We start from the raw sequence: 17,150 nt of genomic DNA on the forward strand, positions 1-17,150 counted from the left end.
AATTATTATGTTTAACTGTTTGTATTACTAAAGTTAATTTTCATATATATTTTAAGTTCCTTTGCAGCATTAAAATCAAGAGGAAAAAACAAAAGGGCTGAATTAAATAATTTATGAATGTTATTTTTCATAATAGTAAGGCTATCATCAGATAGGCAATATTTTGCGGCCATTTAGAGCTTAGAAATACATCACAAGATAGGTGATGCGAAATCTAAATATGTAAAAAGTAAAATTTGTAAATAAAATCCGTAAATAAAAAATCCGTAAATAAAAAATAGCAAAAATAATAGTAAGTTCGTCAAAGATGAATATAAATACATTAAAATACGTTAGCTTTTCTACTTAAATGTAAAGTAGTTCACTACAATTGTTATTGTAATTGTTTTCATCAAAACAATACAATAGTTATTGTAATTTTATTTCATTAAAACAATACTATACAACAGTTTTCGAATTTTATTGAATTAGAAAAAAAACAATACAATACTTATTGTAATTGTTTTTCATCACAGCAATACAATACCAAAATAAAATTTTTTTATTGTTTCTGTAATATTACAATACAATATTATTGTATTGTAATGTGTAATTGTATTTAATTTTTACATTTACAATTACAATAGTCCTAACCCTAGTAATTACTCTTATGAAACGCTTAGGTCTTATATTCAAATAGTTAGTGTATATAATTAATAATTTATAAAAACAAAAACTATTTGAACACGAAACATAAGTGTTAATAAACATATTTACTATTATTTTAATTCTTATTTTAATTTTAGTATTAGCAATTCTGTTCATTTAACTTTTATTAAAGGTAATAATTTTCACAATGCTTCAAGGCACTTTTTTATATTTTTCAATTATATATATATATATATATATATATATATATATATATATATATATATATATATATATATATATATATATATATATATATATATATATATATATATATATGTCTATATATATATATATATATATATATATATATATATATATATATATATATATATATATATATGTAAATTATGTTAGTGTATTTTACAAATAGAGTGCTCAATGTTCTTAAAGAACAGAGCAATAATTAATTAGTAAAAAACACTTATCTAACTTTTATCTTCGACTCGGAGTTTCACCATCGCTGGATCATCAGGAAGAGTTCTCCGAGTCGAAGATAAAAGTTAGATAAGTGTTTTTTACTAATTATATATATATATATATATATGTCAAAAAATTACAAAAAAAATTTGTTGATAGTTTTTAGTTTTTTTTTTTTTTTTTTTTGGGTTAAGAAATGAACATAAAAAAAATTGCCGGGTTAAATATTCCATTAAAAAGAAATTAAATGCCCCATTTTAAAATAAAACAACTAAATTGTGAGACATTTGTGAGACAAACAAATGTCTTACAAAAACAAACAAAGCGATAATGTTGTATTATAAAGGTTTGATGAAATAAATAGTATAAATTTAAATAAATAAAAATGATTTGTAAAATGGTTTCAAATTTAATTACAATGTGGTACTTTAAAATACTGAACTGATGGAATTTAACTTTTATTAATCTATAAATACGGATCTTACTTAGCTTTTTTCCGTTATGCAACAAATTCTCATAAGTAGGCCTGTCATAGCATCCTCATAACTTCTATCTTATAATTAAATCACCATACACCACAAAGCCTTCACTACCATCCATTACATAGGCTCCATCTTTAATTCTATAACCATCCATCACACATCTTTTTATATTTTTTAATCAACTTTATTTATTTAAAGTAAATAGTTTTAATTTCATAATTGATTTTATTATTTTGTTTATTCACATCACAGGTGGTCTAGGAATGTCGACATCTGAAATAGGTTTACTTTATCTAATCGTTTCGGTCGCAATGTTCATTGCACAACTTGTTTTTATCAACAAGGTATGCAAAAACTTTTTTTTGATTAGATTTTTGATATTAAAATAGTTAAAACTATAATAAAAACCGAATCTGAAACTAAAAGTTATTTTGTATAAAGTTTATATTTAAAAATACTTTCGATAACTTTTTCAAGCATTTTGGTATTACACTTCATATCAACTTGTTGACACAATGTAAAATATTGGTTAGAATTTTTTTAATAAAAAATTTAAAGTCACTAAACAACTAAGAGATAAATTTTGCTTTTGATCAAATATACTATTGTTGTTATAATCATTTTTATACATTTTCTTAAAGTTTTTCATATTTTAATGCAAAAATGACATTTCTAACCCGTATTCTATGTAATTATTTATGAATGTGTTTTCATAACGAATTTTGATGAATAGTAATTATCAGCATTTTTATTTTAGATGATTGACAAATTTGGTTCAAAAAAGGTAAACTAATTTTGAGCTTCAAAGATTATTTTTCATTTTGCATTTTTATTTTCAATCATGCAATAATAATATCTGTCGGAACTTTATTTTTAGATATTTATATCATCATCACTCTTATTTGGCTTTTTGATGCCTTTGATACCTTTGATTAGCATTATAAAAAGCAAGTAAGTTTATGTTTTTCTATTTTGTTCTATTTTTCCTATATTTTCCTATTATTGCATTTGTGTTTTTATTAGAGATAAATTAATTGTTTTTTTCTTTGACATAAAAAAAATATATAGATAAATGCACAGTTTTTTATCCATAATTTCATGAAGAAATTAAATTATTATTTTTCAATAGTGCATTACAATACATCTTTCAAAATAGTGTGGCAATGTTGATCAATATAAATGCCAAGTACTTATGTTTTTAAAATCAACTTCGTAAGAATATTTTTGATGTCATAATGTCAAAACACTGACTCTGACTGCCTCCGTTTTGTTGTGACAAACTTTAGCCAGTCAAAGACCTTGTGAAAAATTAGTTGAAAGAATGAAGAAAAAAGATGTTGATATATAAGTTTAACAGTTGACAAATTTCTAAAAAGAGCATAAGCTTCTGCTTACTTAAAAACAAAAGTTATAATTTTTGAGAAGCCCATCACTAAATTTTATGAAGAAGTTAATAGATTATTTTTATAAGGAAGTATACAACATTACGTCAAAGTTATAATAAGTAAATTAAAAAAAAACGCTTTTTGTTAAATGCAGATCCATTTATCATAAGTTGAAATTAAGAGAAATGCAGTCGATGTAGAGAAGGATAAAGTTGTATTTCATATATTAGATATTTCTGTTTTAGACATTTTACACTTTAGATATTTTATATATTTTATGTTGTTACAGGTTTTTTTTGTGTAGTTTCTGATGTTTTTATGTTCTTAGTGTTTCATTTTAAACAGTTATCTGATAGATTTACTGGTATTTCATATAATTTCTGATAATTCTTGTAGTCCCTGGTGTTTTGCATTGGTTATTGGAAGTTGAAAGTTATTTGAAATTAACTCTACCTTTAAGTACTGCTGCCATTAGCAATTTTTATTTAAACTGTGTTTTGAACCACCCTAAGGACAAGGAGGTTATTCAGTTTTTTTCAACTCTTTAACACTAAAACCCAAGCTTCGGGATACAAGTTTGCAGCACAAAATAACAAGTTGACAACTTGGTTTAGTACATTGACACTATACACCAGGGAAGGCTCTAGCCTTCATTTGTGTATGGTTTCTATGGTGATGTTCAGGGTTGTGGTCAACAATATTTTTGTATTTGTATAAGGTAAAAATAGGCTATTTGTGTTTGTATTGTATTTGATTAAAAAATTTCTTGAATATTTTGATTTGATTGAAATGTTTTTGCAATTCCACTAACTAACTGGTGTTTTTTTTGGGAAATATGTTTAGTTCTTTTAATTTTTTTATTTTTAATTTTAAAATAAATTAAAAGTTTATTTTAAAGAAATGCTTATAAGAAGACTAGTTTTCATTCTTCTATTTTGTAGACTATTTTATCAGCCTTGTTTTAAAAAAATCTTTATATTTTTCTTGAATAAATGTACAAATGTTTGCATTTGTATTTGGAAAATACTGACTGCATAAATTTGTATTTGAATTTGTATATAGGAATCTAGAATTAACTTTTTTGTATTTGATCAAATGTATTTGACCCTAACCCTGTTGATGGTATCAATAAAAATGCAGATATAAACAGCATCAATCTTTGTTCTAATTTGTGGTGCTTAAGATAATGAATGCTGCATCTCTTGACTCTACACATAAGATTTTAATTGTGCTTTCTTGATAGGGGCTCTTTTTGTTATATCTTAATTAGATTTCTAAAACTCAGTTTAATGGTTTTGAGTTTGTCTCAAAGTTTTCTGAAACTTTTGGTAGCTCTTATATAGACTGATTTTATCATCAACTGTAAAATATCAACGTATTTTAAGTGCCAAGTTGCAGTCGGGAGGTTTCCTGGTTTATGTTTTTGGTGTATGTCAAAGCTATGAAAGGATTCTTTTGTTGCAATATTGGGTTCATTACCAGGACTAAAGCAACTGCATATCTTATCTTTTTTGATATCATTCACAATTTATAATCGAGTCAGGTTATTTATTAATTTTTAATACTATTTCTTTGTTAAAAATTTTTTTGTACTTTTTCTTTGCAATATTTTCATACAAAACTTCACTTTAATTGTCTATTTTTGTTTTACTTTTATTTTCTATTTTCTATTCACTTTTATTGTCTATTTTATGTGTCTCTTTTTATTAACATAATAAGATTATTAACTAACATTATAACATCCATATCTCATCCAACACCTTATTTTCTGACAATCGCACATATTTTAGTCTTATATATATTATTTATCTTTATATTGATGTATCAAAAGTTTTTGATATAGTGTGGCATGCTGGTCTTATCTCAAAAAATTGCATGCTGGTCTTATTTCTCACGATAAGCCTTAATACATCATATAAGATCATCATAAAAGCTCATTGTACATTAACATTGTCCATAAAAAAATGCTCTTCCTCATTTTTCCTAGCTTCTAGGATTCCCTGAGGCTTCACTTTTGGTCTTGCATTTTCATTTTTCTTGGTTTGTTTCTCATCTATATGAATGATTTTTCAAAATCTATTTGTTGAAAGTTGCAGGGTATTGCGATAATTTTTATTTATATTTTAGAACTTTTCTTTGGATTATTTTGTGGATTAACCAAGTAATTGTTCGCATTGCAATGATGTCAGGTTTTACAGCTATCAATATTTTCATAAACAACTCTGTTGGGTCAGACTTAACTGGTTTAGCTAACGGTGTTGGGATGTCTGTTTCGTGTATAGGAAGGTAAGTTTTCTAATCTGTGTGTATTATATATTCCTTACATTTGAGTCTATATAAAACAACAAAATTAGTTTTGATGATTTTTTTAGACTTGAAATATATTTAAAAAAATGTTTTCAAGTTAACTACTATCTTACTTGTTTCAATAGGGGATGGGGTGGGGTGGTGGTGGGGGTTTGTTGTTTATATGCAGGTGAATTGTTCTTAATCACCAAACTGACATATTTTATAGATGCTTGTAACCATTTCTGAACTGACTGAAAAATAATTGTTAAAAGTAAGGAGACAAAATTAAGTAATTTTTACTTTAGGTTTTTTTAAGCCACTCCATCCAGTAGGTTGACAGGACAGAAACTGTTGATAACAATTTAAAATACTTTTTTTATTTTTATTTTAAAAATGTTTAGCTTTCATAAAATAAGGCGTTCTTAACTTTTTATGGTCAGGTAAAATTAGAAATATTAGCCCAATAATGGTTGCAATTTTTTTCTTTATAAATATTTAAAATGCAATTCTTAGTCATAGTCTAAAAATTAGTCTACAAAAAATGCTTAAATATCAAATTTAATTTTCAGACTAATGAAATATTACAAACAATATTTTAAATATTATAATTTATTACCAAGCAGATAAAGTTTTTTTTTTCAATATAGATATGTCTGTGAAAATCTCTTTTGTACTCTATTAAACAATGATAACACTATTGAACAATGATAGCTCATAATTTCTTATCATTTTGGATTATCAAAATCTATATTGATTGTCAGAGAGTATGCTGTTAGACTCAAAATAAGTTTTTAGAAGTTTGATATTTAAAAATTTCAAGACTTATAATAATATTAAAAAATAAAAAAAACACTAATCGGTCGATTAGTTTCATTCAAGGCTATCATTTTGTGATTTTAATAAATAACCGTTTGGGTCAAAGAAATCTTCAGAGTTTTTCAAGAGTTGAAACTATATTTTCCAAAAGGCAGGAAATCTCGACTTAGTTTTATTTTGTTTTGGTTGTTATTTTGTTTTAGTTGTATTTGTTGTTAATAGTTTAAGGAGCAAGGGAGTTCTGGATTAAACTTGCATTTTTTTTAAATGCATGATTTTTTCTATGACAGGAATTTTGTCTGGACAACAAGCTGTAGAAGAATTAAGAAATAACTTCAGCAACAGTAGCATTGAAGAGTTTTGATGTTTAACAGTGATTTGGCTTGTATCATTTAGGTGACAGAAAGTGTGTGGCTATTTGGTTCAAGAGATAAATCAGAGAAAAGTTTGCATTTATTTTTGAGAAATCTTTGCATTTATTAGCTTTATATTATAAATATAATATAACTTAATCGAAATCTAATACCATAACAGGAAATTGAAAACTTTCTGCAAACATTGTCACTAAAAAACTTAAAATCTATTTTAGCATTTTATGGGGATAATGCAGTATTGGAATTTTTATTTCGATTCTCAAAACTTAAATAAAGATTTTTCAATAAGTAAATTTTTAGAATAAAACTATTGATTCAAAACAAACTTAGCTTTCTTTGTTGCTCTTTGCATATAACTTTTTCAATTATTAACATATACTATAATAAGTCTTGGAGGAGTAACTTGTGCATTTACTCCTACAGGACTTATTATGTTCTGTCTATTGCTCCCATATATCCAGAAAGTTTATAAAGTTTATATATATAAATACTTATAAATTTTATAAACTTTCTATATCCATCTATCTATATTTATATATATATATATATCTATATATATATATATATAAATATATATATATATATATATATATATATATATATATATATATATATATATATATATATATATATATATATATATATATATATATATATATATATATATATATATATATATCTATCTATCTATATATATATATATACATATATATATATATATATGTATATATATCTATATATATCTATATATATCTATCTATCTATCTATCTATATATATATATATATATATATATATATATATATATATATATATATCTATATCTCTATATATCTATATATCTATATCTATATATGTATATATAAATATATATATATATATATAAATATATATATATATATATATATATATATATATATATATATATATATATATATATATATATATATATATATATATATATATATATATATATATATATATATATATATATATATATAGATATAGATATAGACAAGATAAAGTCTATATCTATATATAGATATAGATATAGACTTTATATATATATATATATATATATATATATATATATATATATATATATATATATATATATATATATGTATATATATATATATATATATATATATATATATATGTATATATATATATAGATATAGAATAGATATAGACAAGATAAACTTTCTATATATATATATATTTATATATATATATATATATATATATATATATATATATATATATATGTATATATATATAGATATAGATATAGATATAGACAAGATAAACTTTCTATATATATATATATATATACATATATATATATATATATATATATATATATATATATATATATATATATATATATATATATATATATATATATATATATATATATATTTATTTATATTGTTGCTGGGCCTGCTCTGGGCTGTACATCAAAAAATCCTCTTCATTGTTTGTTGGTATGGAACTTTAAGCTATCTTTTTTGAATCAATGTAGATGTTTTTTATAAGTAATATTTAATCTATGAAAAATGTGATTATAATGCTTTTAGACTAGCTCTCGATGCATTAGATTGGACTAGGGATGGCTCATTTACTTATTTTGATGCAAAAACGTGAATTACTATTTAACGTAAATTACTTTACGAAACTGATATTTAAAATATATAATTTACTTACATTTAAAAGTAATTTTAGTAAGTAACTAGCCATAGTGATGTAGTGGTAGAGCGCTCACTTCATACGCGAGAAGTTCCCAGTTCGATCCCTACCACGTCCCTGGTAGTACTGCGCTCAACTTCTTTCTCCGCACCACGGCCTTGTTTGTCAAGGTTAGTGTTTCGGAGTTATAGAGTTGAGAGTGGGTTATAATCACAATTAATTAGCCTCCTCGTCTGTAGTAGCTTTTTGGGCCTTAAAGAGGTGAATTTACAAAAAAAAAAAAAAAAGACATGTTAAGTAAATCACTTTGAAAAGTAATTTTTGTTATAATTATCTAAAAAATTTACATCAAAATGTAATTTATTTTTATACGTAAAAAAAGTTATTTATGAAGTTAACTTACGTAAATATAATATTTAAAAAACACAACACTAACTTTACAAAGTAAAACAAAACTACATCATAAAATTAAATTACATATACATGTTAAAGTAGCTAGTTAGCATAATCAGCTAACATTAAAGTAATTTGAAAAAAATTGTTATTTACAATTACAAATAAAAGTAAATTTTGTCTTCAAAATTTTATACTTTATTTAGTAAGTTGGTAAAATGTAACTTATATTATTTACTTTCTCAAAGAGCAGTGATTTCATGTTGATTTAACATAAATTTTGAGAAATTTTGAGTGGCATATTTAGAGTATTACTTGAAGTATTACCCAGAAGGTGCCTGTTTGTGGGCACTTCTGGGTAATACTTTAGGTAATACTCTGATGTATGTGGGCAGTGTTTGTGTTAAAGCATTATAAAAGGATTTCTTTTCATGTATATCATAAAGGATAATTCTATTATAATTAGGGGGAAATATAGTCAACAGTGGGTATACCAGTAGAGTAGAGAAGGGCTCCCTGCCGCATGCTAATAGGGGCTGCTATATAATTACTTTCCTTGTATAAAATATACAAATGACAAAGGCAAGAAGAAGACAAAAATACCCTTATCGCTAAGCCCGAAATAATCTGTAAGTAATATAGTCATTAAAAACTTGTCATTAAAAATTGATGACTATGTGTTTTTCTAATTTGAGTTAAATAAGTTTATTTTAGTTAAAAATTATAGTTTTGAAACTTTTGGAAATATACCTTAAAAAACTATTATAAAAGTAGCTGAAATACCAAATTCTTCTGTTTTAGTAGGTTTTTTTAGAAAAAGAGAACTCCTTTTTAAATAACATACTAAAACAAGAGAATTTTAAATAGTTTTGTTTTTTTAACACGTAAAAATTTTGGTTGTAAAAAATATTATCCATAAAAATCTAAATTAAACAAAATACAAGGTTTCATTTTAAATTGATTTAAATACAAATGGTATTGCGTGATATTATACCACGTTAAAAGTAATGTAAAAAGGTTTCATAACTTGAAAATGTGGCGATTTCTTTATCACCAAACTCATTAGAATTACTTTATTAACAGCATCTTTAACTAATAGTATTATAATATAGTTACATGCAAATGAGGTCTTTCAACGTGTTGCTATAAAGCATATTAAACTCATTTAAAGACTTTATGGATAACTAATGATATAATAATACCTAATTGCGTAAATTTTGAGATGTAATATTAATATAAATATGAAAAACCAATGATTTTGGTTATATATATATATTATATATATATATATATATATATATATATATATATATATATATATATATATATATGTATACTTTTGGTAAATAAAACATACTTAAGTGCTAAACTTAAGTATGTTCTTGTTTATATCAAATTACCATGTTTAGAAAAAAATTGAAACAACCACCTCATTTGGTTAGGGTGTAAACTTTATATAATCATAACTTTTGAATTTTGAATTTTAAAACCTTTTGACTTGAATTTGGTGTAAAAAAATAAGAAAATAAGAATTACTAATTTATTGCCCTCAAAATTGGGGTAGGGATGCTATATGTTTTAGATTATTTTTATTTTCAGGCTCCAATCACCACAATTTTTATTTTTTTACCTACATATAAATTGTTGCTTAGCTACAGCTTGGGTTTTACGTATATTACACAGTGGCGTAGCAAAATATTTATGACCAATAGACATAGGTAGTGCCTAATTTCTATTTCTCTGTAAAAATAACTTTTACTAAAAATTTACTCTTACTGAAAATAAAACTAATCAGTTATCTCTTTAGGTTCCTAAACCTTGCGGCCCTGGGCCTAGTTGGTTGAGGGACCATAAGTTTTCCTTACACTGGCATTGCTGTAGTTAGGCCACTGATACTACACGCAGATAAAGATATTTACATAAATAGTTCTCAATTTTTTATGCCCATATAAAATACCGTGGTTCTTAAAACCAGTGCCAGATTAGAACATGCAGGGTCTGGGGATATTTTTGAGCAAGTAGTCATTTTTCTTATTAAAATTAAAACTTTACAAAAATAAAGCAACCTCTTAAGAGTTTTGGAGCTCCTAAATCTGCGAGACACGGGTTTTTAGCCCCCATAATCCGGGGCTTGTTTAAATTTTCCCTCCTTAGTTTTTAAATTAAAAATTTTTTTTTACACAAAACAGCCTGTAAAAAGTACTAACAATTATGCCCTTCAAATAGTCAATCCAATGTTTCTCAAACTCTACACAGCTTATGTTCGTCCTCTTCTTAAATATTGCACCAGTTTGGAATCCATTCTTAAGAAAGACATTAAACAGCGTGAATAGGTGCAGAGGCCTGCTACTAAATTACTGCTGCAGTTGTGGAACCTCAGTTATAAATCACGTCTGTCTAATTTTAGTTTAATAACTTTATATGAAAGTAGAATAAGAAAAATATTTCCAAGAGATTTAATAAGTGGCAAAATTCTACACTCAGCCTATTTACAGCCAATGGTGCTGTACGCAGTGCGGAATACAGAATCCATAGAGAGATTCCTAGGAATTAAAAGATAAATTCCCAGCTTATATCGAAAGCTTTGAAGCAGCTTGCACGGTCAGAAAAATGCTTTACACTCAGTAAAAAATTTTTGGAATCAGGCTCTAAGGTAGTTGTTTTCAATGTAGTTCGAGTTATTATTGAATAAGAGCCTGCTTTATTCATTGTTTTAAGCAGATTAGTGACGCATGCTTTTTTCTCCACAAAACTGTGTTGACAGTTTAAAAAATCATGTTAAATTTTCTCCATTTTTTTTCGCGAGATTGCAGTGGAGACTGGTCTGTAGTTTGCTGGATCTATTCTAGAACCTTTCTTGAACAAAGGTGTTACATTTGCTTTAAACCGCGAGTTCGGAAGTTCACCATTGTCAAATGACTTTTGAAAGATATAAGAAATGGAGTAGCCAAGTAAGAAGAATAAGAGCGTAAAACATGCGTACTAACACTGTCTACAGCAAGCAATTTAGGTGTATCAGGAGATGAAGGTTCCAGGATATTAACCTGAGAGTTTAATGTGATGCTATTAACAGTTTAGTTAGTTCGACGATTAATTAAGGAAAAATTGTCACCAGATAGTTCTGTGTATATGTATATATATATATATAAATATATAAATATATAAATATATAAATATATAAATATATAAATATATAAACATATAAACATATAAATATATATATATATATATATATATATATATATATATATATATATATATATATATATATATATATATATATATATATATATATATATATATATATATATATATATATATATATATATATATATATATGTATATGTATGTATATATATATATGTATATATATATATATATATATATATATATATATATATATATATATATATATACATGTATATATACATGTATATATTAGTTTTTGGATTTACCTTGAAATTAGTTTTAAAAATGACAAAAGAAGAAGACGTAAGAGAAAAAATTATGCGCAAATATTTACAAAATCCTAATGGTAGCTATAATTAGACAGCAAAATCGTTGCAAATACATCCATACACCGTTAGTCGTATTATTCAATGTTTTTCTCAAACAAAATCGATCAAACGCAAATCTGGTGGTGGAAGAAAGGAAGGTTTTAAAGATTTAAAACTAGTTAGAAAACTGGTTAACAGTTTTAAGAATAAACCTTTCACTAAGGAAATTCGCAAAAATTTTTGTGATTTTTTCATAGTTTTGTTGCAAGAGTTAGAAATAAACATGGTTTTCATTCTTTCACATAAAGTGCCCTACCGTTCTGAAACTCAACAAAAAAGTGCAAGAACCCGCGGCAGAAAGTTGCATGACAACTTTCTTTCAAAAAATTTCTGTATTATTGAAGACGATGAAACTTATATCAAGTACGATCATCAACAAATTCCTGGTGCTGTTTATTATATTGCCAAATATAGTGGAAAAGCAGATAAGAAATTTAAATACACAAAACAGGACAAATTCGCTAAAAAAGCTTTAATTTGGCAAGCTATTTGCAGTTGTGGCAAAAAATCAGCACCTTATATTTCTCAGTCCACACTTTCTGATCAAATATATGTTAAATAATGTTTACAAAAGCGCATTTTACCTCTCATTAAATCACACAATAACAGACCTGTGTTCTGGCCTGATTTAACTTCAATTCATTATCGTTAACTAGCTATGGAATGGTATAAAAAGAATAATGTGAAGTTTGTGCCTAAAACAGAAAATCCTCCAAACTGCTCAGAATTGAGAGTTTTTGAAAAGTACTGGGCTATTATTAAAAGAAAAATGAAAAAAACAAAAAAGCTTTGTAAAAACATTAAAGATATTAAAATATCATTTTAAAAATCATCAAATAGTTCTAATTCTTATTCTGTGCGCAAGCTTATGGGTACCACTAAAGCAAAAGTTTGAAATTTTATTAGATTCCCACAGTAATAATTAATTTTTTTTTTTTAATTTTTGACCTTCTTATATTATTGTATTAAAAAAATTACTTGGTTCGAAATAAAAATTAAGTACTTTTTTTTAGTTGTTTTTCTACTTTCACATTTATTTCGTGTACACGCTTTACAAATAAAGTTTGAAACGTGCAAGATGTTACATAGCTTTTGATATAAGCTGGGAATTTATCAAGCTAAATTCCTTGGAATCTATATAAATACATAGCTTTCTATAATTATCTGCATTGTAGATTTGGTCAGTAAATCAATGGTCCGACCATCTGTAAGAGATGAATCTACAAATGTGGAGTAGTGAGTCTCTTTTTCTGGTAATATGATAAATGCCTAAAATCCCGTTTTGCATTGTTTCGTTTCGGTATTTTCTGAAACTTCTGTTTAGGAAATATTCCAGATTCTTCAAAAAAGCGGAATAACTAAGTTTAATCAAATAGAAATATATTGTCATGTCATCCTACTGCATTAGTAATCACTTGATTACTAATACAGTAGGATGAAATTCTTGAAGTTCTTCCTTAGCTGTTCGAAGTTCTTTACAAGTTTCGTAATAAACGAATGTTTATTGTTGGGCTACCTGTTGCTTCCTCCAATTTCTCAATCCATTACTACGCAAAGTACTCGGTCAAGAACATGATGTTGACAACCAATGAATCCAGTTTCTCTTCAGTAAAACGTTTCCGTAACTGACTAACAATACCATTTCTTCTTTCAGTGTTTACATTCATAGTGTCTGCTACAATCATCTTTACTCCTCCATAAGTTGTATTCTTCGAAAATATCTGTTATACCTTTAACAACAAAATCTGTATTTTCTGTCCGGAAGATCTAGTGCTTGTAATTTAACTTTTTGTTTATTCTGCAACACTAACACTTGGTATTCATGGTGGCTAATACCTTTACCATCAAAGTGAAGTGGCTTTCTAAATATAGTGTTTTCTTTATTTCTTCTTTGAGCTTAACAGCTTCTTTAATATTTAAATATTATTGTATTATATAGAACTATTAGAAACGAGTATACTAAATATATTCATATCTAATAGTTGATCTGAATATACCTATTTTGATGTAACTTTCGAAAAATGGTTTCGGCTTTGCTGGTTGATATCTTTGAGGATGTTACTAGTTTGGTTGCAAGTTTGGTTTTGCTGTAGTCTTTGTTGGTGCCTTGTTGAGTCCTTGTGCCTTGTTGCCTTTGTGCCTTGTTGAGTCCTTGTGGACTAGAGTTCGGAAATTGACGTTGCTGTTACTGTTGCTGAGGTAAGCTTCAAGGACATTTTTCTTGTTGTGGATGGATGGGTAGTTTATGAACTATCATCCTACCCAGTTTTATACCCTACTTGTCTTTTGCTTTCGAATTGAAGATTATACAATCTTTTGTCATCACTGCCATTTACGATCTTTTTTTGTGATATCAAAAGCTTCATTCAATGAATTGTACTTTCTTTGTTTTACACATTTACGTCTTCAGCACTTAATATAGTTTTGCCTGTGCGACTTGAATTGATAATTGCGGAAAATTTAATTTCTTTTGCCCCAAATTTGTTACTTCTTTTTCAATTTACTTTATGCGTTCTTGCCTCTCTTTGATGGATTCTCCCAAGAACAGACAGCGACCAACAAGTTTGATTTTGAGTGTCATCATGCTGTTACCTTCCAGTGATTGTTCTTATAGTAGAACAATTCTTTTTTTTTTTTGTGACTCATAGAATTTTACGAGATACTTCATCCGGATCGTCTTGTTTCAGTAGTGGCAGCACTTTTCTGATAGGAAATTATGATTGAAGATAATACTTAAATATATTTCTGAAATGAAATAATAATAAACATAAACACTATTGTACTTCTATATTATTTGACTGCCATCTGGCGAATACAGATTCATATAAAATTATTATCGTTGTTCAACCTAGCAACTTATATATTTTAAATTTTGCCAAAGTTCATCGATTTATGACACAGGAAATTAATTATTTTACAAAAAGTTAAAAATTCATAAGCCTAATTCATAAGGCCTAATTTATATATATATATATATATATATATATATATATATATATATATATATATATATATATATATATATATATAGATATATATATATATATATATATATATATATATATATATAGATATATATATATATATATATATACATATATATATATATATATATATATATATATATATATATATATATATATATATATATATATATATATAAATTAGGCCTTATGATTAGGCTTATGAATATATATATATATATATATATATATATATATATATATATATATATATATATATATATATATATATATATTATATATATATATATATATATATATATATATATATATATATATAGAGTCGAACAATAAAAACAAAAATATATCCACGTCCCTGGTAGTACCCCGCGCTCAACTTGTTCCTTTTTTAATGGGATTAAGGCTTTGTGGCAGTCATTTAAGAATGGTAATTTAACTTTTTTGAGAAGTTATTGTGCTACTCTACTGATGTAGTTAAGGTCGTTGTCTTCTTGAAAAAATAATTTGCAATCTAAATTAAATTCTTTCGCAGATTGAAATAAACTTTTGTAAAGTAAATTGGAGTACAATTGTCCTGTCATTATACCTTCAATATTCATCAGCGTTCCCATACCATTTGAAGCAAAGCATCCCCAAGCCATACGTAAGCCACCTCCTTACTTCACAGTTTTCCTCAGATTTATATCTTAAAAAAACATTACTTCAAAGAGTGCATCACGAGGTCTGCATCAAACTCTTTGTCGTTTTTTCAAACCAAATGCTTAAAATTTACATTAGATCATAACTGAATTCCAAAATAACTTATATATATATATATATATATATATATATAAATATATATATATATATATATTTTATATATATATATATATATAAATATATATATATATATATATATATATATATATATATATATATATATATATATATATATATATATATATATATGTATATATATATATGTATATGTATATATATGTATATGTGTGTATATATATATATATATATATATATATATATATATATATATATATATATATATATAAATATATATATATATATATATATATATATATATATATATATATATATATATATATATATATATATATATATATATATAAATTAGGCCTTATGAATTAGGCTTATGAATATATATATATATATATATATATATATATATATATATATATATATATATATATATATATATATATATATATATATATATATATATATATATATATATATAGAGTCGAACAATAAAAACAAAAATATATCCACGTCCCTGGTAGTACCGCGCTCAACTTGTTCCTTTTTTAATGGGATTAAGGCTTTGTGGCAGCCATTTAAGAATGGTAATTTAACTTTTTTGAGAAGTTATTGTGCTACTCTACTGATGTAGTTAAGGTCGTTGTCTTCTTGAAAAAAGAATTTGCAATCTAAATTCAATTCTTTCGCAGATTGAAATAAACTTTTGTAAAGTAAATTGGAGTACAATTGTCCTGTCATTATACCTTCAATATTCATCAGCGTTCCCATACCATTTGAAGCAAAGCATCCCCAAGCCATACGTAAGCCACCTCCTTACTTCACAGTTTTCCTCAGATTTATATCTTAAAAAAACATTACTTCAAAGAGTGCATCACGAGGTCTGCATCAAACTCTTTGTCGTTTTTTCAAACCAAATGCTTAAAATTTACATTAGATCATAACTGAATTCCAAAATAACATATATATATATATATATATATATATATATAAATATATATATATATAATATATATATATATATATATATATTTTATATATATATATATATATAAATATATATATATATATATATATTTTATATATATATATATATATATATAAATATATATATATATATATATATATATATATATATATATATATATATATGTATATATATATATGTATATGTATATATATGTATATGTGTGTATATATATATATATATATATATATATATATATATATATATATATATATATATATATATATATATATATATATATATATATATATATATATATATATATATATATATATAT

At 24.8% G+C, this 17,150-nt stretch overlaps 1 protein-coding gene across 2 annotated transcripts in view; it reads left to right on the top strand.

The window, feature by feature from the left end:
- Positions 1–17,150, top strand: part of LOC136084087 (uncharacterized) — a 41,423-nt gene that overhangs the window by 23,593 nt on the left and 680 nt on the right. The window contains exons 6-10 of one of the 2 annotated variants that reach the window (XR_010640319.1): positions 1,842–1,933; positions 2,347–2,373; positions 2,467–2,540; positions 5,102–5,260; positions 6,370–6,524. Coding sequence is in view for 1 of the 2 variants with exons in the window: in XM_065804235.1 (XP_065660307.1) it covers positions 1,842–1,933; positions 2,347–2,373; positions 2,467–2,540; positions 5,102–5,260 (352 nt within the window). In the remaining variant the exon portion in view is untranslated. The remainder of the gene's footprint in view (positions 1–1,841; positions 1,934–2,346; positions 2,374–2,466; positions 2,541–5,101; positions 5,261–6,369; positions 6,525–17,150) is intronic. The other variant, XM_065804235.1, reaches the window with a different exon arrangement.

The sequence above is a fragment of the Hydra vulgaris genome, chromosome 08, assembly GCF_038396675.1.
Source record: "Hydra vulgaris chromosome 08, alternate assembly HydraT2T_AEP".
In the NCBI taxonomy this organism is placed as follows: Eukaryota; Metazoa; Cnidaria; class Hydrozoa; order Anthoathecata; family Hydridae; genus Hydra; species Hydra vulgaris.